Source organism: Brachionichthys hirsutus, chromosome 9 (assembly GCF_040956055.1).
Source record: "Brachionichthys hirsutus isolate HB-005 chromosome 9, CSIRO-AGI_Bhir_v1, whole genome shotgun sequence".
NCBI lineage: Eukaryota > Metazoa > Chordata > Actinopteri > Lophiiformes > Brachionichthyidae > Brachionichthys > Brachionichthys hirsutus.
The window spans coordinates 10,714,351-10,738,839 of NC_090905.1; the positions used below are offsets into that span (position 1 = coordinate 10,714,351).

At 41.6% G+C, this 24,489-nt stretch overlaps 3 protein-coding genes across 3 annotated transcripts; 2 read left to right on the forward strand and 1 right to left on the reverse strand.

Moving 5' to 3' along the window:
• The first annotated feature begins 1,302 nt into the window (after positions 1–1,302).
• firrm (fignl1 interacting regulator of recombination and mitosis) lies at positions 1,303–10,358 on the forward strand. The gene is made up of 25 exons (XM_068743922.1): positions 1,303–1,346; positions 1,506–1,637; positions 1,724–1,763; positions 1,853–1,941; positions 2,307–2,411; positions 2,524–2,664; positions 3,079–3,241; positions 3,330–3,414; positions 3,592–3,730; positions 3,926–4,015; positions 4,135–4,199; positions 4,291–4,439; positions 5,114–5,243; positions 5,514–5,700; positions 6,676–6,758; positions 6,879–6,930; positions 7,218–7,307; positions 7,452–7,637; positions 7,973–8,092; positions 8,188–8,283; positions 8,372–8,488; positions 9,148–9,252; positions 9,349–9,429; positions 9,512–9,658; positions 10,087–10,358. Exons 2-25 carry the CDS (start codon positions 1,542–1,544, stop codon positions 10,309–10,311), a joined length of 2,781 nt encoding a protein of 926 aa, XP_068600023.1. The 5' UTR covers positions 1,303–1,346; positions 1,506–1,541; the 3' UTR covers positions 10,312–10,358.
• A 626-nt stretch (positions 10,359–10,984) lies between these two features.
• Positions 10,985–15,379, reverse strand: scyl3 (SCY1-like, kinase-like 3). The gene is made up of 13 exons (XM_068743923.1): positions 15,215–15,379; positions 14,837–15,022; positions 14,554–14,667; positions 14,380–14,436; positions 14,184–14,286; positions 13,996–14,107; positions 13,812–13,889; positions 13,452–13,591; positions 13,147–13,331; positions 12,717–12,888; positions 12,074–12,244; positions 11,202–11,974; positions 10,985–11,113 (listed from the first exon to the last, which is right to left on the reverse strand). Exons 1-13 carry the CDS (start codon positions 15,377–15,379, stop codon positions 11,051–11,053), a joined length of 2,319 nt encoding a protein of 772 aa, XP_068600024.1. The 3' UTR covers positions 10,985–11,050.
• A 2,507-nt stretch (positions 15,380–17,886) lies between these two features.
• On the forward strand, positions 17,887–23,335 carry lpxn (leupaxin). Its single transcript, XM_068743672.1, has 9 exons — positions 17,887–17,899; positions 18,728–18,813; positions 18,921–18,973; positions 19,222–19,321; positions 19,669–19,917; positions 20,060–20,233; positions 20,636–20,717; positions 20,827–20,975; positions 22,057–23,335. Exons 1-9 carry the CDS (start codon positions 17,887–17,889, stop codon positions 22,321–22,323), a joined length of 1,173 nt encoding a protein of 390 aa, XP_068599773.1. The 3' UTR covers positions 22,324–23,335.
• Positions 23,336–24,489: the final 1,154 nt, after the last annotated feature.

The following is a 24,489-nucleotide window of genomic DNA, read 5'->3' on the forward strand; positions in this document are numbered from 1 at the left end:
CAGGATATATTGGTGACTGGCTGGCCCCTTAAGAGAGGCTTTCATGTCACATTTATTGGCTTTTATTTCATGTGATGCTATTTAATGATTAAAGTCAAATAAAATACCACAGTGCATTACAAAAACAAGGTAATGATTAATAAAAGCCAAACAATGAGTGGGGTAAATACCTTGAGTTCAGATTAACAATTCTATTCTTATTAAATGCACTGTATATGCTGTTATATACTCGTGTGTGTGTGTGTGTCTGTCCATCCATCTCTCCTTGCATTCATCATCTAGCTATCTCATTGATCTTAATCTCATTTGTATTAAGACAAATGGTAGCTTTCTGTAAGGTTTTCATCAAAAATGTAAAAAAGAAAGGTCTCAAGAGAGTTTTGTTTCGTTTTGTTTGAAGTGCATTTGGTCAAGGTGAAACACAGGATGCCGCAGTTTCCTCTGTGGAAAGGGCAAGTGAAAATTGTTTTTCTGGAACCAATACAATCCTTTTCATCGTCCTTCAATAGACGAATTTTAATGAAATCTCTATGCGTAGAAAGAAAAAGATTGTTTCCTTAGCCGGACTTGGGTAACTTCCTTCTTGCAGCGACTTCTGCAAACACCTCAGGCTGTCGGGAAACAATGGCCCACTAGAAATGGAATGGTTTACTTCAATGCTTAAGATCTTATCAGTAAAACAATGGCCTGCCATCCTCCAGACACACACTATGGAGTCAATAAGGGCAGAGCCAACAAACATTCCACATCCCTAAAGGATGAGTATCATGTTTTCCGTAACTCATTTGAATACAGTCTAAAGATTCCTATATACATTTCAACATAGCTACATTATCCTGTTAGGTGATTGCTCAAGATTTTAAGGGTAAAAAATATAATTTATCCTAATTATGCTTAATTATTTACAGCATTTAAAATCCATTAAATTTCGATGCATGACCTAATATCAGATATTTAACTTTTAATACGACATTTAATATAATCTTTAATAATATTAATACACATTTGAGGATTATAAACAAATTAATTGCTTTATAATACAGTATGCATCACTTTACTCATCGCTTGGTTTTATCTCGTTTGAACCAATCGGAGTGAAGTCAGATGACAAACTTTAGTGATACGTCATATCCGGGTAAAACAACGGCGCGCGGCATGTTTTCCCACAGTTCAAAGGCTTTTCATTGTGGTGTTCTGTGTTAGCGAAAATGTAAATGGTGGCATCAGGATGAGCTAACTCGAAGATGTTTTGTGATCTTTATGTTTATGAAGAGAGGACACAAGTGCAGCATTTACGGAAGAAACTATACGTATTGTACAACTGACCACATTTACGATCAATCGAAGTAGGTTGCCTCTCAGAAAACATACTGTAGCATTAAGCTAATGTTTACCTCACTGGTCTTAACAGATGTTCGTATCAATTTTGATCATTCTTATATGATACAATACAAAATATATTCACTCGCACGATAACAATGTTTCTTAAAAATGTCCGGCTTTAGGACAGCGCCTGATCGTCGCCGGTGACGGTTGTCATCATGTCTGAGACCAACACTTCTCTCCTAGACGAGGTGGTGCAGTGGAGCCAGGAGACCTGCAGACAGAAAGTCAAGTCTGTCCTCCCAAAACTCACCATATCCTTCCTTTCAAACCCAATCTGGACATATTGTTGCAGGCAGTGGATTTGCCATAATGTTTAGTTTTCCTTTACACGTTGTACTCTCTGCATCATGAGTCTGAGAGTTGGGATGATAATATCCGTAAGTTAACAACCTAAGTTAGGAACTATGACAGATTTGTGGATTTAGTATGATGTGTGAACGGTGTTAAAAACATGCCATCCCTGCAGGTATCCTGAAGATAATTACAGACATGTTCCTTCCTCACATTGGGCTGTCAGACCTGGAAGAGGAGTGCTTCTCCAAAATCTTACCCAAGGTGAATGGCATAACGAATGTGTATTGTGTTGAGGTTCTATTGTGCAAATACCTTCACCAGCATGTGTTAAATAATAGTCACAGGTCCTGGGGGAAAAATCCTAAATGAAAACGATGTTTTCAAAACGTAACTTTTAACAGCAAAAATATGTTACTAATTAAATTGCTAGCTTATCAGTTATCAAAAAGATCACTTATTGCTTCTGCAGTGAAGAAATTAGTAAACTTTCTAAGTAATCACTTGTGACTGACTTGTTATCTCATGATCATAAGGTTTATTTTGATAGATTTATCTTTGTACTGGGAACTATGGGTTTGTGTTTCACTCAAACGTGCATTTCCTAATCCGTCACTAATGTCCTGCAGGCTGTGACAGTGTTTGACGGCATGATAAAAGAAATCTTGGACCAAGTCGGAGGGCTGTCCAGTCAAAACAGTGAACTGTGTTCCTTATTAAGGAACATTCTGCAGGTATTATCATTATTTGCTGTTATTGTACAATGAGTACCTGACATTTATGTTATATATTTGATGGAACGCTCTTAAAAAACATATTTTGACAACATCCCGCTGTGTGTTTCAGGCTTTGATTCAAATCATCGATGCGCTGTCCAGTTGTGTTCGACATGTTGGTACATTTGAGGAAGCCCCTGAACTAGATGCTATCCGCTCATTACCAACTTATATTCTAAAGATCCTCAGGGAAACCTTTCAACACTGCAAGGTTTGTATTTGTAGTTCACTAGTGACAGTAATGAGTATTTTAATTCAGCAAAAAATGCTCCCATGTTTTTATCCAGCCTTAATTGTTGTAACAGACTGAATAATATGATAGGGTATCATTGTTATGCTTTAATCAATAATGCAAATACTGTATAACAATATTATTGTTATGCAGAGTAGATGAGTTATGTAAAATGGTTTTTTTATTATTTATTTCAGAGATAGTTTCAGGAGTCAAACGATCCAAGTGAACCTCACTAACGATTGATAAGCATTGTTTCTCATCCCACAGTCTGTGTTCTCGTGCAAGAGATATTTGGGCACAAATGAGTTAAAAGCTTTTTCTGGAATCGAAAATGTATTTAAATATGAGAGAATGATCTTAAATATACTTCGTTATGCATTGTGTCCTCAGGACAGTGAGGTGGTTTACTGTGGCCGCCTGTCCCTGGTGGCTGACCTGCTGCAGGGACTCTTCAAGGAGGCTTACAGTCTCCAGAAGAGTCTGCTGGAGCTACTGGACAGAATCTCCCTCACCAGCCGTGCTTCAGACGAGGAGGTCTCTGATATCGTTACAGGTTTGTGTTTGTGTATGCATTTACATTGTTGTGCTTAATAATACCTTGAAAGCACTTTTCAACTAACTTATTTTATCGTCTTCCCCAGTGATTCACAGCTTGCTGGATATCTGCCTTATTATCTCCAACCTCGACATAGCACTGCATGCGAATACGTGGAAATTTCTCATCAAGTCAGTACTGGAGACATTTATATACTTATTACATCTGCGTTTATTATTTTATACCATCTGATATACTAGATGAGCAGTTTCTACTGAGTGTCTTTGATCTCGTTATATATCCACTATGCAATGACAATAAAGGCTTTCAATTCTATTCTAAAAAAATAAAGTTGTTTCTTTGTTTAGGCAGAGTCTGAAGCACCAGTCCTTGGTAGAAGAGCGTCTCCGCCACGGTGACATCATCAACAGGCTGTGTGACAACCTGCTGGCCTCCTTCCACAGCTGCGTGGAGCTGACTGAACAGATTAAACAGGCTGGTCTGCAGGTAGGAAGTTTCTGACTAGTTGAAGAAGATAAAACTAATGATAGCTTGTCTTCATTGTCATGACGCCAACTCTAGTTACCACAGTGGGTATTTATGTGTTCGTTACCGTTTATTTTGTACTTAAGTGATCTTCTAATTTAGTAGAATTATTTATTACTTTCTTAGTTGACCTGTTGTGTTGAACTCTTTTTGAAGGAGACAACACAAAGCCCGGAATACAAGTTGTTCCAGAAAACTGCCAAGATGTGCAGATTTTTTGCAAACACCATGGTTCATTATATAAAGGTACATAAAGGACACTCTTCTAACCCTCACAACTCTGTAAAAGCTCTGTGTCATCTCTGTTTGTTCGGAATCCAAAGCGGTTCGACTCACAGCTTGTCCGTTCCTCGTCCATTAAACAGGAATTCAAATTTTTCCTGACAAAGTATTGCAGCTGCTTTCACCAGGTCTACCTCAAGATCGTCAGGTGCGTGGTTTGAAGAAGCACATTCGCACTTCAGTTTGTTGAGTTGATTCTCATCAAACAGGGCAGCAACAGACATGGTTATGTTTTTCAGTAAGTTCCCTCCCAGCATTTCTGCTCCCACGCTGCCTTCAGCGCTGTCCGAGGAGCTGAATGCAGCAGCTCAGGTTCCCATGGAGGCCCTCCTGCTCCAGCTGCTGCCTCTGCGGCCATTCGCTGAAGTTGTCCTCCAGGAGGACCTGCGTGAGTTGAAAGGCGTATTTACAGTTGTTGCAATACTGTTCAGTCTGGTAAATTCAATCACTTACACAACTAGAAAGGCACTCAGAGAGCACAGACCTCCGCCAAGCAGCTCATTCCCCTCCTAATTGGATTTTACACCGTCCACATGGTGATCTGGATCATCACCAAAATGTTCTAAATTGTTCTTTGTATCTTTATACACCAACCATGAAAAGTAAAAGTGAATCGTAGTTGACGTGTATTTTTAACTGATATTTCAATCCATAAATGGGGGTTTTCAATGTTCCATTCTGGATCTGATCCGGATTAAATTCGGTGGTGAGATAGAGGCCCCCACCCTACAACCGAGACATTGAGGACCAAATCTTGAAGCTCCATTGAGTGCAATGTTATTGAACATTTTAAAGTGATCCAGAATCCAGTATCTCTCCTGGATTGTCACCAAAACTTTATTATCATCATCTGTTTGAGTTATCTTGCTAACGGACGGATGCACAGACATACGCCGGTGAAAACGTAACCTCCTTGGCGGAGGTAATAATCAGTGTGTGTTTGGATGCTAGAAACTTTTCAGAGGCTTTTAGACGCTTCCCAATTTCTTCTGAACTGTTTCTCCAAGAAATGTCATGTGTAGACTTAAATCTGTCTTAAGAATGCCCGTCGTGTGTCTGCAGAGTTAAGTCCTGAACTTCAGCTACCTCAGTGCCTTCTGCTTGTTAAAGTCTTGGATCAGCTCATGTCCCAGCCAGAGGACGTGGCGCAGCTTTGGTACAGCGGCAGCCAGTTCTCAGAAGACTCTCCCAGGTAAAGAGTCGAAATGTTCTTGTTGTCATCAACATACCAACTATTTGAATTTAGTGACATTTTATTGATGTTTTTGGATGGATGGGAGGTTTTAAACTCAGTTTTCCTCCAGACGAGATTCCAAGAAAATGTAGAGTCTTTAAGTGTGTGCAGTGATTTGCAATTTATTTTTTTTAGTGAATGAAGATAAATAATTTATGGTCACGTGTTCTTTTCTAGAGAGGAGTACCATATGTATGCATAAAAAGATTTTTTGTTGTGTATTTCCAGGCTTCCTCTCTACAAGGCCTTGTTCACTAGTTTTAGGCGGTGTCATACCGAGCGACAGCTCCCTGTGCTGTTGCCGGGGGTGATGATGAAGGGTCAGGCTCAGGTCCTGGTCACTCTTCACCAACATGTGTGTGTGCGTCTTAGTGCCAGTGTGGCTGCTCTTCCTCCGCCTTACTTCTCAGTGTTGGTGAGATCTACACACAAAACCACACACAGTATCACAAGTATATGGACTTAGTAATAATGTATGTATAATATTTCAAGAACAAAGTAGAATTTCTTTACTGTCACTTAGGCTGAATATTTGTTTTACTCTGTTAGTACTTGTCCTGCATCCATCCAGTGGCTGCACAGATCCATGAGCCACCTCAGAACTACCCCAGCCTTTCCTGTGAATATGAAATCTTATCAACAGCTTCGTGGAATTTGTTCACATTCTGCCAAAATGTTCGCCTCAAGGATAAAAGGATTCAGTTTTGGTGGTTAAAGTCGCCGTGACCTCCTGCTGCAGGGTTTGTGCCATGGCTCAAGAAGTCTTACGCAAACAGTCAAAGGTCAACTTTACTGCGTCGTCATGAGGCCCAGCAAAAACACCGAGAGAAAGACTGTGACCACGTTAACTTCAGGAGTTTCACTTCTTCGCTTCCTTAACTCAGAGTTTCTTGGACTAAAACTAATTGTATGCAGGAAAGCATTCTTCCTAATATTGGTTTATCACAGAAACTATGTATCTACACTGGCAAATATTTTGTCCAATTTGGACAAAGGAAATGCCATGGCATTAGCACCAGTAGGCTAATGCTAATATTTTGAAAGGGGCTTGAGGTTGGATTCATGGGAAAATATTGCTGCTGTTGTTCTGAGCAGCATGAAAGCGAAATGGTTGAGAGCCGCTTTGCTTTGATTTACTGGAAATAGACGCTGCAATCAAAAATGAAAGCTTAAAGTCGCTTGTTTGTTTGGGCAATCTTATGACAGTCTGGCCATTAGCATTGATTCGGGCCCGGATTTCCTGTCATGTAATTCTCTTTTACTTTCCCTTTTACCCTTTTATGTTTGTTCATGCTTTTTTTGGGCATGTTTTTTTTGTTTCTCGTGTGTTCCTGCCATCTGCTCCCCGCTCTTCCTCTGAATTCCCCTCTTTTTTATCTCTCTCTTTCAGGAGCGGTGTCTGCTTGAGGCCGTGCTGCAGCCTGATACTCAGACAGCTCTACTGGCTACAGATGTGTGGAGCTTCGCAGCACGGTCAGAACCAGCGTCCAGTGTGCATTTTTTTATTGGGGGCATACGTTTTACACTCTCATGCCACGTTGGTTTATCTGTGACACATTGTCCTCTCACTCAGTCCACCGTCTCTGCTTGCAGATATGGGACCGCAGAACTTTGTCTCCATCACGTCCTTTTCATAGCGCAGCTGGTGGGTAGAGACCAGGAAGACACGACACGTTTGAGAATTCCTTTTGTGGTTTTGTTTTATTCGATCTGTACTTTGCAACCCGTTTCGGACGCCGTTGTGGAATAATAAAGTCCCTCCATATTTTTTGAGTTGTTATACATCACAGACGTTTAGAGAAGCTCATTCCAACTTCTGAAATCTGGACCTCAAGGCCACGGTTGGGTTCCCATGTAGGACACCTCCTGGGCTTCACACTGACACTGACGCTGCTCCTCGCCTCCCCTCTACTTCTCTGTCTCCTCCTTTAGGTGAAAGCGTGCACTGCTGAGTGTTACCAGTCGGTCCACCTGGGCCTGCTGCTCAAGCGCATGGTGTTCTTCATGACGCCGGCCCACCAGGTTAGAAGCCTCAAGAGTGTCTGCATGCTTTCATCGACCTTCACGCCAAAGCAGAGTCATGACATCGCTTAAGTGAACATCGGTGTTGTAGAGTTGAAGTACACGATGTTAGTTCTGCTCGTGAAAGCTTTGAATGGTTTCCAGATGGAGCTGGTGGAGCGTTTCCCACCCTCGGAGAACGAAAACCTTCGAGTGTGGCAAAACGTCCTCCCCAGAGCTCTTGCACAAGATGTGCGTCACCGTGTGGAGACGGACATCTTCGGCCTGACTCAAAAGGTTCTGACCAATTGGCAGAACGGAGGGCACAAGCTAGGAGAAGTGGACAAACTGGTGAGGACACCCTGAAATGCTTTTGAAGTGTTCCTGCTTTTTACGTCACGTCGCCAGTTTGGATGAGTCCGTTGTTGGAAACTTCCACAATTTATGTTTTTTCTTTGTCCAATCATTAGATTTTAGGATTTGAAGGGATTTTCAACAAATATAACAAGATGCACTTCTAAAATAAATCAGCATTTACTTGCCATCAGGAAAATGTCAATGAAGTTCATTGTAAAACTTAAACGCTCCATCCTTTGGTTCCATTTAACCAATTATAGGGCGCTCATTGAAATACATGTACTTTTAACTTGTAAAATTGGTTAATTAAAAGTCTGCTCTGCGTCCAGAACCCGGTGCTGCTTTCCCTCCTCGTAGTGATTCGGGGCCAGACTTCTCCTGATGGACAGTGTGTGTCGTCTGCAACCACAATAGTCACACAGCTGTGGTTACGGATGATACCACAACAGGTGAGATTTCAGCGCGCACACACACACAGACACACACACTCACACCCGCGTGAACAAATGCATAACGATCATCCACGTGACCTGTCCGGCTCCAGGTGCAGGTCCATCCTGTGCTCCAGTGTTCTCTGCAGCTGCTCCTTTCAATATCATCCGTCGTTGTGAAAAACATGGAACATCAAGTCATTCTTCAGGTGCACAGTTAGTGTTCCGTTATATTGCACTGATGAAGGTAGAGAACTCTGCTCTGTAACACACTTTATTGTTGTGTGTGTGTTCCAGGCTCTGCTGTGTGTGGATTCCGTGCTGTCTCACGGGTGTTCAGAGGTCCAGGTGGTGCTGGCTGCTCTCGACTTCCTCTCTTCCCTCGGGAAGATTTTTGTTCCCTCCGAGAGCCAGGTAATCAAAGCAGGGCGGTCAAAACTAGCACCATGCAGTCTATGTTGCTGCACTGCCTGTTGCTCCAGGTCAGCTTCTGGAGGTGGATCTTGTTGTTTGCTGTTAACTATAAGCAGTCTAAAGTTGCTGTTTTTCCATTTGAGGTACAGCAGGATGGAATGTTGATTTTAAAACAATACAAAGATGGTCAAACCTTATTTTTATATATATGAAGACTAGACACGCCCAGTCTAGTATCTGGAGTCTTTCACTCATACCTTTACACATATAATATCCATAATATATTATTATACCTTTTGATAGTCTGAAGGGTGGTCAGGGTTAGGGTTCTAGCTCTACCAAACTAAATCAATTGAGTAAAAATAAATGAGTTGTGCCTTTTACTCTTATTTATTTTTATACAAATATTTTCTTTTTGTCCATGGCAAGATAAACTAAACTCTAAAGAATCTTCTCTCGTCTCCTCCATAGTATATACCAAAAATATTATGATTTACTCAAGCTAAGGAATGGAGGATATGCTTTCGACTTTCAAAAAGGATTACAAAACGATCACCTGTTTTTATTTTATTTTATATATAAAGCACCATAACTTTTTGGAGACAGGGTTATACACTGCAACTTTCTCTTTGACACCATTCTTCTTTTTTGTCCACCAGAGCCAAATCTTGCCGAAGCTCAGCAGCCTGTTTGGACTGCTGTTGTCGCACAAATCCTGGCTGATACATCAGCACGCCCTGGAGGCCTTTTCTCTATTTGCAGAGGTGGAGTCAGAAACTCGAATGATGTTAAGATTGCAGATATAATCCTTTAATAATTTCCTTGCCATCAGTGTAACGTGTTCCCTCTTTGTATTTAAGTTTACCAATCACGAAGGGGTGATTTCCCAAAGTTTGTGTGAAGACGACACAAAGACGAAGGTGGTCAACTATCTCAGCAAGGTAACGGACGCCTGCATGCTGGGTCAAAGGTCAACCGTACGTGAAACTGCTGGATGTAAAATGTGTGTGCGTTTCGCCGTAGACTGTAAATGCACAGGAAGATATGGACGCACGGCTACAGCGGCTGAAGGCGGAGTCGGCAGTAATCGAGCAACACAATGCGAAGCTGGAGAGCAGGAAAGAAACGGATTCCAACAAACAGTCATGTGACGCTGAGGCAGGCGCAGAGGTTAGTGGTGTCGGTCAGTTAACTCGGCAGCACCGCTTCATGTTTACTTACATACTCCGTGTTGATCTATTGATGTTAAAGGCAGTGTGAGGAGCTGGTCAGTGCAACACCGCCCCCTAGTGTACATGGTTTGATATGAACCAGGTCATAATTAATCAAACTTATTTTATTTGATAATTGGCAGAGAAGAATACAGGTTCTGGGAAATTACTTTTATTTAAATATTAATCTGAGATTGAACTGTTTGTAATTCCAAATACTGCATCCCTCAATCCCACATTTCATTGTTGTCAGCACTAAGAAAGTATTTATTAAAAAAAATAAAAAATACGACATAATCGCCATCGACTTTTACATCAGACATTGTGCTTGTTCATTCTGGTCGGAGAGAGGAGGGGAAATCACAGTTGGATATCTTCCATCCTCAGCCGTGGCCAAAGAGAGCGCGGCAGGAGGCCGGAACAGAGGAGGCGTACAGCCGCTACATCCAGACAGCCGAGAGCGCTCTGAAGGCGCTTCAGGCCCTCATGGAGAGGAAGGCCAGCAGTGGAACAACTCCTCCTCCTCCTCCTCCCCCACAGTGGCTGGAATCCAGACTACAGGAGCTGCAGCATCTCGTTACGCACATCAGCGCCGCCGGACACGCGACCTAGCTGCTCCACCGTTTCCAGCACAATTAACGTTTTTTTGTACAGAAAAGTTGTCGACCACCCTTTGCTCCTTCCCCCTCAAATTTTAAACCTTTTGTGGTTGCCATGTATATTAAACTTCTTTGAATATAACGCATTGCTTGTTTATTTTATATATTTATAGCAGAGTGCCAAAACTGGCTGGAGTTTCATTCTTTCTGCTTGTCTGATGAAACTCTTTGGGAGTCGCCCAAAACGAGAACTGTTGCATAAAGATGAATATAATACACTTTGAGAAAAGAGCGGGGTTGTATTTGATAAAAGTAAAATCTTTACTTCGCCTGCAACCAACAAGCTATGAATAAATTATGTCATTTCTATTTCACATTCATTCAAAGTGCAAGCCTTCCGTAAATCAAACCCGAGACATTTTGGAGTCGTCTTGCCACAATGCGCTCCTTCACCTTGGTGCCAGTAGAGGCTGGCACGTTTAAAAAGAAAAAAGCACATGAAGGCAGGATGGCATGTTCACCTCTAAAAGGTGAGCGTGTCAAGTTGGCAAAAAAATAAAATAAATGGCTTCATTTGTCCAGGTCAAGGACCATCTGATAAACTTCTAGCTGATCTTGGGCAACAAATGCTAACGGTTCAACAGAAAAAGATATAAAAAGTCGTCCCTTCATCGTCATTCTGTCTTCATGAGCGATGGCGATTGGAGTTTAACAGTGGTTACGCCTCCCTGCTGCAGCTGGAACAGGAATGATCACCAGTCACTCTCATCCTCCCAGTTCAGCTCATCTCCGTCTCCCCAGCCATCTGCTTCAGTCTGACAGGAAAAGACAAACAAAAGACATGAATACTGAGAGCAGTAAGCACGGAAGCCCAGCAGCAAGTCTTTCTTTCCCCACACTCACTTCGGTTAGTTCGGCAGCAGCGAACTTGGCAGTGAGGTTTACAGCATTCAGGGATGAGCCGAGCTGCAGCGATTCAGTGTTTCCTGAAGAGGCTGGGGAAAGTCCAGCATCACCCGCGCCGCCTTCGTCCAGTGGCAGCAGAGCTGGAGATGACAGTTTGATGTCCGGCACCATGTCTGCAAACAAATCCAGCTCAGGATCGCGCACCTCCCTTTTCTTCACCTTAATGGTGAACTCATCCCCGAGGCCTTTGGTCCCAGCCTTTTTTCGTTGCGCGGTGGGTTTGAGGACTGAAGGGCTGCTTGATATCTCAGAGTCTACCTCTTCTTGAGCCCAGCCATTGTCCCAAGAGGTGGGGCCCTTGCTCGTGGGTTGTCCCACAGCCGATGTCAGTTTTTGGGCTTTAGAGGAACCCAGTCTCATTGGCTCAGCAGCATATTTGACAGCTGTAGGAATGCCCCCTCCGTGTGGTGCGAGTAAAACTGGAGTCACGGGTGAGAGATCTGAGGTTGGTTCAGGATCATCAAAGTCATCCCACGGCTCCTGTTCCAGATTTGTTTGGGAGAGGACTGGATCTCCTCCCTCCGATGCCTGAATGCGGATCTGGACCGATTGTCCTTCTCTGTTTTCCCGCTCCTCAGAGTCGCTCCAGTCAGGCCAGTCTTCCACCGGACCTTGGACTCCGTCGGCCTGCTCTGGTGCGTACGACTGCAGCTTCCGCTCCTTCTCCTGATGAAAGCCATTCAATGGAAGAGCTGTTTGTCTACCGACATCTGAAGCATGACAAAAACAGAGACTGAGCTTCAGACACCCATCTGGAAAACCTCAACTCAACATTAGTAGGTCAGAGTGAGGGTCGGGTTGGGTCATACCCGACTTGGATGCCGGAGAGCAACTTCTAGGATTCCCCCTGCTACCCACTAAGCCATCCAGCAGACCAAGGACCGAGCCTTCATTCCCCGATGGTCTGGGGAACAAACTCAAAATTTTAGTAGGCTGGGCCAGCTGAGGGTGGGAGTCCCCAACGATGTGGACGGGCGAAGCTAAACAGGACAAAGCACATTTTAAATGTTCACGCTTGAGCTAAGAAAATCTGTCACTGAACACAGACATTTTTTATAGAAATAAATTATATATATATATATATATAAAAAAAAAGAAGGCCGACCAACTCAAAGCTGTGTGATAATTCATGCCTACAGTAGCAAATGTCATTCTGAAGACAGGCAAATATTAGCTGCCTGGACTGGTAACAGATATTTTATTAACAGTGATTTATACTCAATTTTAATTTTACCAATGTATAATAAAGTCCTATAATTTGTCCCAATATAAAAACTTGCATAATTGCCTGTATACTCGTCTCAATATTAAATCTAATGCATACATTTACTTTGAATAAACTTCTCACTAAAAAGGCAGAATATGCCAATCTAAAAAACCTGAAATAGTCCTAGTTGAGCTTGTTTGTTTGTTTGTCACTGATCAGATTAGTTTGTTTTTAGCGCCGCTTACTTTCAGGGGTGACGTCTGTAGACTTTGTAAAGTTGGGCGTGGTGCGTTTAAAGACTCTGGTTCTCGCACCGCCAACAACCACTTCAGCCCCCAGCAAGGGCACCAACACCGCCAGGCCTTGCAGCGTCATGGCAACCAGAGAATCATTTGTGTCTCTCATTCCTAACAAAACCTGCAGGAAAAAAAAAACCAAAAAAAAAAAACCTAGTTTTACGACACAATAAAGGAATTTCAGATTATGCTTCATGTTTGCAATTGACCAATGATAAGTTCCATGTCAAATGTCAGTACAGGACAAATACCACACATCCAACATGGATATTTTACACTATATAAAAATATATAATATCCAGATGTGTTACGCTACAATTCAAGGAGCATTGTAAAGAGCTTGCATTTCCATCCATTCATTTTTAGTTCAACACGCCACCTGAGGAAGGATCTGGCTTTTGAGTTCCTCTTGGGTGAAGATATCAGCGTAGATGTGGATGTGAGCCAGCAACACAATCCGAACATGCTCTTCATTGACACGGAACAGCTTGATAAGCTGGGGAATCACATGTTTACGGTACAGGGACACAGACAGCAGGCAGTCCTCAGCGCTGCCACTGGAATCTGGCCATAAAAATGAAATGAAAAGAGAAGACGCGTGATCAACAAACTACTTACAGTTCCTCTCTGCAGACAGATTTTAAAAGATCTAAGTGACTATTATCAGCAAGAAATCCATCGCACCAATCTTTGGCTTTAGAAGATGAGGCAGGAAGCTTTTGACAGCCATGGGCTCTGCAAAAACGAGAGAGTTGAGGAGTTTAGGGATGAGACGAGCAGCCATCAGCTCTTCAGGGAGACCCTGGACCCGGTCCAGAAGAAACCTACAAAAAACAATGAGCATATTGATAATACTGTAATTTCAATGACAGAATAAATTATTTTATTTAAATGCCGTTTAAGAATGACGACTGAACTTCCCAACAGTGGCTAACATTCAATCGAAACAGCCCCGACAGCATTTCATCAAACCCCACATCTGAAATGAATGCGGCGACCACAGAAGAGCATTTTGAAAATGACCCCCCCCGTTTCATTTCTTACTTAAAAAATTCATTCTTTTCTTCTTCAGTCTTCAATGTCAGGCTCTTCAAAAAATTCATCACCTCAAGAAAGTCATTCCTATTGAGAGAAAAAAAAAAGACGTGTTGGGGAGAAACACGGCACTTTCAGTATCAATGGAAAACAGCAAGAGCAAACATAAAACACACGACGTCACCTCACTTGCCTGAACAAGTCATGAGTCAGCAGAGAGTTCAGGGGAGGTCGCAATGAGGGGTCGGAGTTCAGCAGGCCGGCCTGCAGGGTCTTGTTCAGGCTGTCGGAAACCTCCTGTGACACTGGAAATAGAAAGTACAAAAGAAGGTCATTCTGATTTTTAATAACGAGTGAATGCAGCGCTGAGAGTGTACTTACCAAAGCCGTTCAGGAAAGAGATGAGCGTCTCCACCATCATGCCAAAGGAATAACAGTCCCGCGAGTGAGAAATTGTCTCAGGAAGCATTTTAAAGTCCTCAACCTGTCGACAAAAAATGTTTTAATCACAACTTGTGAGGAAATTCTTCCATTTTCTGTTTTTGTTGGTCTGTCCCAACCTTTAAGCCACACATACCCGCTCTTCTGGAGGAACGCAGCTCGCTTCTCGGACATTCCGAATGCTTGTAAGAAACTGAGTTGACGGAAACAGGAAATGAAAATGCAACATTTCGAGGCAGAGCGAGTCTTTAAATATCTGGCTCAAGTGTTTTTTTTAGAAATGAATCGTAAACGCAGACGGCATCTTTACCTCGGGGGTTGCTTCGGAGAACTTACAGACCGTCTCCATTCCCCCAAGTTTCCAATGACCGTCTTCACTGACAAACACAGACGAAGTGCAGACGTTGTTGTGACTGGATTTGCCCTGGTGGTCAAGGAAGGATGTTTATGAATGACAATAAAAAGAAATGCTATATGACTAGTTCAGAACCTGAAGCAGGGCCTCTCTCGTTACGCTGTTTGTTTTATACATTCATTCATATTACAGCACAAGGGCCCACCCTGCAGCCCCCCCCCGCCGCCTTAATGCTCACCCTCTCATGAAGAAAGACCAGCGCCTGCAGGAGGTCATAGATGCCTGCGCAGACCTCCTCTGGAGAGAGGCTGTCCAGCAGCAGCTCCAAGGGCTGCACGCGCTCCGTCACCAGGTGGATGAAACCTTTCTGAACTGAGCAGGACAGGAAGCGCAGCAGACATGGATGCCTCAAGGTCTTCAGGTGCTGCAGTTGATTAAAGCATGTCTTAACTTCCAATAGAAAGCAAATGGTCGTGCTTGCTGATGTCAGAACCATGGATTAGAAAGCCTGCCAGCCAAAGCCAATAATTATAGATGTAAATCAAATTCAGCATAAAGACTTTTCTGTGCAGGCTAGTTGCTTGACTATCTGCTGATGTCATGCAATGATGCCTACATTGGCAGCTTTGTTAACTTTGTCCCCATTGCCCTGTTTATGAACAAACACGGAAGCGGGCTTCCCATCTTGGAGGATCGCGGAGTACATGGTGAGCCCGGAAGGCAGCGTCAGGAGCGGCTCCTCCAGAGTGCAGCTCCGCACGGCGCTGCTCTCTGCACCCATGGCCGCGATGGCTGACCTGTTGGTCAATAAGAATGACAAAGGGGAAGCAAATCATGGAAGCACAAAAATAAATAATACGTAGCGACACAAAGTGCAAATATGACCACAGTCCGCAGAATGGTGTTTCCATAATGATACCTGTCTCCCAGTGTCAGATGTTCGGCTGATTTAGCGACTAGTTAGCTAGTGTAATTATCTAGTCGTCCGACTGGCTAACCTCGTTAGCTACGTTAGCCAGTTTGTCATTGCTATACTTGTCGCCAGCATTTCTTCCATCAAATAAACACGCCAATGGCGGCGTGGCGCAAGAAATCTGCACAGTTGTTTTACAAACGCGCTAAAGTTCTAGTCTTAAAACGCAAAGCTATCTTTCCAAGTCAGTTCTATAACAATCCAATCAATGACGCTAACGTGGAGGTGCGCTGCCCTGTAAACACGTTCTCTTCCGGTAACAGACGAAACCAAAACGCAGGGGGCGGTTTTACTTTCAACAGTGTTAGGAATGATTTATCTATACGTTTTAAGCCAAATGTTTTATGACTTCGTTTATATTATTATGTATGTTTATTCCAATAGCTGAGGAATGTAAAGCTAATCGTCTTAAAGTAAAATTCAAAACCAATGAAAACTATAAATACTCCCTGCTTTCAAAGATAATGGTTGAATCCAAAGTGGTGCGAGCTCGGATTGGTATTTTGCTCTGACAGACTGTCATATGGTGACCAAAATGGATCTAGAATCTCGAGTTAAACCCCGAAATTAGCCGTCTTGGTGTTTGAAACTCGGAGTTTGTTGCCCGTTGTGTATTGCATGGAGCACCATTACATAAAAAAAGGCAGAAAGCACTTCAGGAATCCTGTAATCTAGCTAAATATGACCGACCACAGCTGTCTGACGGAGCCGCGGACAGTTGTAATAATTCCACTTTGTATAATTTGTGATCTTGTTTGGTAGGAAGCATATCAGGCCCCATGTGAACGCCAACGCATTACACAACCCCTGGCAAAAAGCACCACTCTTGGAGGATGTTCTTTCAAATTTTGTAGGAAAAAAAGGAAATCACAGACATGCCACAAAGCAATTACTATTATCTAAAATGCCAACCTTCTGGCTTTGAGAAACAATTAAAGAAAGAAAGAAAGAAAATTGTTGTGGACAGCAAACACATGGAATCACTCAATTCTGAGGAAATTATGGAATCACCTTGTAATGTGCATTTCAAAAATAAACATCTGCATCAGATTAAATCTGCTCATTAGTCTGCAGTTGTTGTTGTTGTTGTTGTTGTTTTAAAGAGAATGTTAACAGTTGGCACACTAAGTGGATTGACATGAGTCATGGCTCCAATACGGGAAATGTGAGTTGAAACAAAGGAGAGGATCATGAAACGTCTCCAAAAAGGTCAATCTTCACGGAACGTTGCAAAAGATGTTGGTTTTTCCCAAGTAGCTGTGTGTCAGATCTGGGTAGCTACAAACTATATGGGATGGTTGTGAATTGGAAGCATACTCAGATAAAAAGCTTACAGCAATATGTCTTGACAACAGAAAATGCACACACACACACACACACACACACACAAAAAGAAAACAGAGAAATTGAAATGGGTGGAAACTGGAGTCAATGTGTGTGACCCAACCGTAAAATTGCATAAAGGAAATGTGATGTAAACACAGGAAAGCCATCATTAACACCTAAACAAAAGAAACAAGGTCAATGAATAAAGAAAAGAAAGTTTCCTTTATTCATCCCGGGTGGGGAAATTCTTTCTTTACAACATAATTTTTTACAGTGGGCTAAAGAAAAGCAATCGTGGACTGTGGATGACTGGAGGAAAGCGATATTGAACAATGAATTGGAAATCTGCTTTGGGCTAGGTGATGCTGCTGCAACCTTTCTTTGATGCCGTTCCAATGCAATGGCTTCCTCAATAAAACAAGGACATTTCCACTGACATTGATGATCTGGGGCTGCATGTCAGGTAAAGGCTTGCGAGAGCTGGCAGTCACTGGCTCATCAATAAATGCGCAAGTGTACATTGAGATGTTGGAAAATGTTCTTATTCCATCAAGTGAATGGATGTTTGGTGTTGATGACTTATTTTTTCAAGATGAAAATGCATCTTTCCAAAATAACCTGAAAACCTTACTTCAAGAAACACACATCATGGCTATGCTACTGGTCCTCAGTGGCTGGCTCAATTAGTTGGTTGAAAACAGTTTCAAGATTTAATTTTCTTGAATTTAAAGAAAATTGATGCACTTTAAATCTTTTCTGGTTCAGACTAAAAATGAGGTTCATGAAGTTATTCTTTGTTGTAAGTTGATCTACATCTTACTTTTTCTGCAGAGGTGTACTTGTAACAAAAAAATCCTATAGGCAAATTACACTATAGTCGTGAGCTTTTTGTGTGTGTGTATGAGAGAGAGAGAGAGAGAGAGAGAGAGAGAGAGAGAGCGCGAGAGAGATAGCTAGGAAGATGTACAGTAATGCAAACAGGACACAACATGGAGGAGCTTGGTAAGTCAACTTCCTTAAGGCTGCTGTCATCTTTAAACTGATCTGTGCAGAGAGGGTTAGGAATGGAATTATCATTGTCAGTACCATCATTGTAGAGAAAGGAAGAATCAAACATGTGATAAGAGGACGGTGTTTTTAATGTTCTGGGACTTGCATCACCTACAGAACACCAGTATACTATATATATATATACTATACTACACTATAACTTTTAAATTCTAGGTTAGCAATAATCTGAACAACATTGTTGTTGATGTAACTATATTTTCAATAATTTTATGGTGCTCTAAAATAGAAATATCATCTCAACACGGTGTCAAAAAAAAACATTGAGGAAGGAGATGGTCTTTGGAGATATGAAAAAGTAATCTACATCTTTCAAAAATAAAACCTATTACAAATTTGTAAAAAAAAAATGTTTTGATTCACCGGACACAGTTTCACAAATGTTTTACTCTTATGTTGCATCTGAGAATGAGATTGTGTAAGGACAGAATTTAAATTGTAATGTTTGTCATGAGTCTTGTAACAGTAAATATGTGAGTTTCACTTCAGTACCCTTTCTATAACCACTTCCTGAGGAAGCTGCTTTACTAGAAGCAGCCTGAGTCGGATCCACCTGCACCTTGATCTGCATCTCGATCACGTCTGCGACGCACTTCGCCACAATTATTTCACAAATAACAGGAAACACCAAGAGAAGACAGCAAATATGTTTGAGTGGCTTTATGTATAAGCATTCACATGTAATAATAAATTGTGTACTTGTGTGTGCATATGTATTTGTGACTAAGTGTGGTTTTAAGATTTATTGCCTGTATCCTGCAGATTTGCTTTTGGAGGAACTTGCATTGAATTCTGCAGGTTCACAAAATATCAATGTCAGTGAGAGCAACTGTCCAGTTGATGGAGCGGTAAGACAAATAAATAAAAAATAAATACATGTCTTCTTAACCAACCAGCTTGCCCTTTGAGATCAGATTAATTTGTCATTCTGGTACTTTTGGTTGTGTGTCCAAAGAGAACAGGTGCAGTTTACGCCTCAGTCATCAAGAAAGGAAAAGAAGTGTTCAGGTGAAACACAAGCGTGGGCTCCAGTATCCCTGATTAAAGTATTTAGAAGACAGGACGTTGCTTTAAAGTGCTGTATTCTTATAAACACAACAATCTAATCACTTTCTAAAGGACATAATGTGCTAGCTTGTTTATGTTTTCTTAATGTGTCCTCTTTTCTTATTACATTATTCAAATACATCTACATACAACCAGACCATAAGATAAAAAATATTTTTTTAAATTTTATGATATACTTTGCCTTGTAGTGATGCTTCATCTCCTGCAGCATCTCCTTACCTGATCTCCAGCTCATCCAACTCGGAGCTGGATTCTATCTTACAGGATCTGCTGGATCTGGGGCAAGGGGTTAGTACCATACAGTGCATGTTTCTGAATGACTGGAAGTTGTCAATATTTGCCAATCCAATCATATTAAAGAGTAATTAGCAGAAAACACCACATTTTAGCTTCTCAAGGTAAACCTGTGTTGAACAGAAAGATCTCTGCATGGGAGGAAAGAAATCCTCCTTATGATCAGCAGAGGGCAGCAGGAGACTAATGTTGATGCTGTACCGGCTCGAGTCATAAAATTTCATTGTTCAACACAAATTTCTCAAAAAATACACCTTTATTACCTTGAATAAATCGATTCTGATTGAAAATTTCAAGGTAATAAAAAAAACACAATTGTGCTTGTTTGCATCCTTATTCAGGATCCAGTGTCTTCCACGACTCCACCACCACTAGTGCAGAAACAGTCAAAAAGGAAAACGGATGCTCAACAGGAGAACCAGGAGAGCCGCAGCTCAGCAGGGCCAGATGCAAACGCCCCCAACGAGAACAAAAAATCAGAAAGTATCGATGATCTGCTGGGAGGGCTCAGTTCTGACTTGCTGAAGATTGGCGTACGCACCGCTACCAAGGGCCAGTGTGCAGCCTGCCAGAAAAGCATTGTGGGAGAGGTACAACTGTCACACAAGCACATTGTGTTCGAGATTTAGAAATCTGCCCAAGAAGAAATGAGAGAAAAGAACAAGAACTTGGTCTGAATCCACAAGACAAAAAAACAAAAATGTTGTTGTCGCTTTCCTTTGTCTTCTGTAGATGATCGCAGCGCTGGGTCAAGTGTGGCACCCTCAACACTTTGTGTGTGTGATCTGCAAAACGCAGCTGAGTGACACGGGCTTCTTTGAGAGGGATGGGCAGCCATACTGTGGAAAAGACTACCAAAAGCAGTTCTCACCGCTTTGTGCATATTGCAAAGGCCCCATTATCCAGGTGACAAAAAACGGCTTCTCACTACTCATACTCATACATACACTTGACTTTGTATCCTGACCAAATCTATAATTTGTTCTGTCATCTCTATTTATTCATACTCTAATCTTTTAAATATTGATCATTTATACCCTAGTCTGAAGTACTCTTTTTATTGATTTGTCTTGAATTCATCAATAAAGCAGCTGACTGTGGTTGATTCCTTCAGCATAGCTGAACGTCAAAGTAATTTATCACAATCTAACTGTGCTTCTACTTCGACTTTTTTGAAGTACAATCCTCCATTTTTGTGTCTCTTGATATCTTAAAATGTGATATCAAGAGGCCAAGCTTCTTCATCACAAAGGGAAGTAACAACACAATGCAACTTTCTTTCATTCGTAATATTTCTGATTGACCAAGAACATCGTGACGGCTTTGGACCAGACCTGGCACCCCGAACACTTCTTCTGTACACACTGTGGAGGCATGTTTGGACCTGAAGGTGAGCGCATTCATTTCTCATCAGGGGGAAACCACAACTTCAGCAATCAAATGAATTGCATCCCGCAGCACTAAGAATGATTTGTGTGTGTGTCTTTTTCCTGTCCCAGGTTTCCAAGAAAAAGATGGGAAGCCGTATTGTTGCAGGGACTTCGACCACCTCTTTGCTCCCAAATGCTCTGGCTGTGGGGAGTCAGTCAGGGAGAGCTACCTGATCGCAGCCAATGGCACCTGGCATTCAGAATGCTTCGTCTGCTCGGTGAGCGCCTTACCTCAGACCACACACATAAGCCCTGGAATTGGAATAAATGAGAACGATCCACACACAGTTGCTTTAATTGTACCGTTTTGACCGCAAGGCTGATGAAAACCTTGTGTCTTGTGAATATGTTGTGGTTGACATGATGCAAATAAATCAAAGGAGCCACATGTCTTCAGTGTGGACGTCTCACATCGCTGTTTGCAGCTTGACATTTTAACGGCGTGCAACTTTTTGTATTTCATGGTTGATATGTGAAATTAGTCCTGAATGGGAAATATGACATATTAGATTCTTTTGAGACAGTTTGACTTGTTACTTACATCAATGAATTTTTCCACTGAGGTGTTTCCATACTAAAGCCTTGGTGTTGTGCATGTTGGCACATATGAATGGAACAATCGCTACACCTGTGCTAATATGCTGCTATGAAAATGTCTGCAAAAGGTCTGTAGTCAACAGGATGGTATGTGTGTCCTCTCCCGTACGGACAATTAGTCCACGTTTTAGGGATAAGCGCCACAACTCATGACGTTCCCATCAGCCTCAGCTGCTCTTTGTCTCGACTTTTAATTATCAGATATTTTCAAGCCAAATCATTTGCTAAAATAATGCTGATGTTTTATCATTTTAATGTGACATTTAACTCAAATTCAGCTTCACAGAGGCGACTTGTGGCTGTCAACTGGCTTATCAATGGTTTAACAGAAGCACAGCTGTGACAGCTGCCTCTGAATAACGCATTAATGATCCATGCAAATTTTATAGCTACGCTTCACACCACGGAAGCTGAGACTTTTACAGAGGATATCACAGGTCTGCACAACAAAAGTCGGTTTTCGTTTTATTTGCTCCTGCAAATGATCAAATTTCAACCCATTACATATACAATGGAGTTGATTCAACACAGACAACGTTAAAGAATTGAAGTACAATTGTGAGGATGATTTATCGTATATTAATTTTATTCAAGGTTAAGGCTAGACATTATTGTCCCTTTTTCCATCGTGTTTCAATCTCTAATCCTTTTTTTTTTTTTTAATCTCACCCTCTCATCCATATTTTCCCATCCTGTTTTCAGGACTGTCTTCAGCCATTCACTGACGGCGGCTTCATGGAGCTGGATGGCCGACCCCTCTGTTCACAGCACTTCCACTCCAGGCAAGGCACTCTGTGTGGAAGCTGTGGTGAAGCCGTCATCGGCCGCTGCATCTCGGCTCTCAACCGCAAGTTTCACCCAGAGCACTTTGTGTGCGCCTTCTGCCTCCGGCAACTCAGCCAAGGAATCTTTAAGGAGCGGCAAGGGAAGCCATACTGCTCAGCGTGCTTTGGGAAGCTCTTCGTTTGATACGCTTGAGATAAATAATGCTTCAGAGAGGGGTCAAAGGCCCCCCCTGTCGTCTTTAAATGAGACATGTATGCCATTCTTCCATTGAGTACACACAATATTTGATCATTAATGTTTGCTGTAGGGTAAGTGAGCAATAAAGCTTTTAGTTTTTTTAATTAGTTTATGACCAACTAAGACACATGGAATTGTAACTGTTTTTGGAAAGGAATTAGAAAGTAATAGTGTGATGAACTGAGACCCGATTAATATAAAATTGATAGTGCTAAGAAAATTCAAGAGATGCTTGTAAAATAGAAAGAAAATACCCAAGATAAAAACTGAAGATGTGAAATTTGGAAAGTTCTACAGGAACTACAAGCAGAGAACACTTTGGAGTTTAAAAAATGTTCAATAATAATAAATGTAAAAAAAGACTATTCAAAACAGGTGCAAGTTTTTGTGACCAAATAGAGAAAGAAGCTCTTTTATTATTCATGGTTTCCACTAAGGTATCATCATCAGTTTCCCATAAGACAGTATGGAGCAGTAGCTCAGGTGGTTGGTCGATGTGGCCTGATGGCTTGCGCTGGCAGTGGCTGGCATGGACCGGCCATGCATAAGGTTTAACCCCTGTCAGGCATTGCTTTCAAACAGCCTGTTCATGCTCCACACAGTCTCCTCTATAGATGCCTCTGGAAGATGAATGAAGGTGGCGAGATGAACAAGAAGAACTCCTTCACATTGCTGCATCTCTTCAGCAACTTGTTTAGGAAGTGGAGAGGTGAATCAACCGCAAACCGTTTTAGAGGAAGTTTATATTTGGCTATGCATCTTATTTGCCTGGGCCTGACATTTATTTTCCTCCCACTGAAAGCAGAAGGTGAGATTTCAAGTCAACATACACAGTGCAGGTATAACGTATGAGATGAAATGCTTTATTGTACGTATGATTTGACAAAAAAAATAAAAATAAATTCTGCACACTACCTTGCAGAATTCTATTTTTGTTTTTGCAACCCCTTCATCTTTAAGACCTTCACTCATAAAGGTCTCATAATAAAATGTTACTAATAAATGTTATTATTCAAGTTGGACATTTTGCTAGTTGTAGTTGTACAATATAAGGTATAATTAAAAATAGCACCAGCCTCAAAAAGCTCTTGGTTTCACGGCGTCATCTCTGCGTTGAAAACTATTCTGCCATATGCTGCAATAAATTTTCAAGCAGTTATACATGGAGCAGTAACATTCTCTTCGTGATGTGCACGTCTCCCATTTTATGACTCGCACTGTATTTTACAGAACGACACCTTGTTGGTGCAGCCATCTTTCACATATCTGATGTTTTCATGTCCTTGAACACACCATTAAGGACAATGAAAAAAGTGTAATTTGCTCAAGTTCATATTTCAAATCTCAGAAATAACTTTTACAGTTCTAAAAGGTAGAAAATAAATAGTTACACAATCGTTTAGGGAAAACTCTGCAGTAAATGAAACAGATTTATGACCACATTACAAAATTATTTCAACACTCTTGATTGAAGGTCATTGGATGAACATCCAGATTCATCTTTGTAGAATACGCTGTCAAAGTGCTAACATCAGGTGAGCGCCGCCGTCTGCAGCCATCCTTCAAGCCATTTAGCTTTTCTTTGCATGAAGTCAGTGTTTGAGAGGAAACGGAGGTAAGCACTAATCACGCTGTCAACATGTCGGACCAGGCCTCTCTTCTCGCCCCTACGAAATATCGCCCTTGCATCATACCAGAAGTGTTAATTAAGTGTTCGGTCAAAATCCAAGTGTTTAATGATCTGATGGTCTCATGCCCAGATTCACGCGTTCACGTTTTCTGATTTCACACAGTTGAGAGACAGAAATGTGCATTTTTGTTTTCATAGATTTGCACACACGGCAACATCAGCTTGTATCTTACAAGTTACATTTTAGATTGTCATATATGACATAATGGGAATCATATTCCCTTCCAAATTGAAGATCTTGATTTAGGAATCTATTTACTACAACATGCTAGTTTGAATATACTTTCCACAATTATTATTAATGTTAAGTCTAGACTGCTCTACATCAAAGAACTAAGAACTATTGTTCTCAAACATCTCAGGTGTGCATATCAAGCCCTTACTGTCAGGAGTTTTTACTTAAGTAATGAAGTAGAAAACAA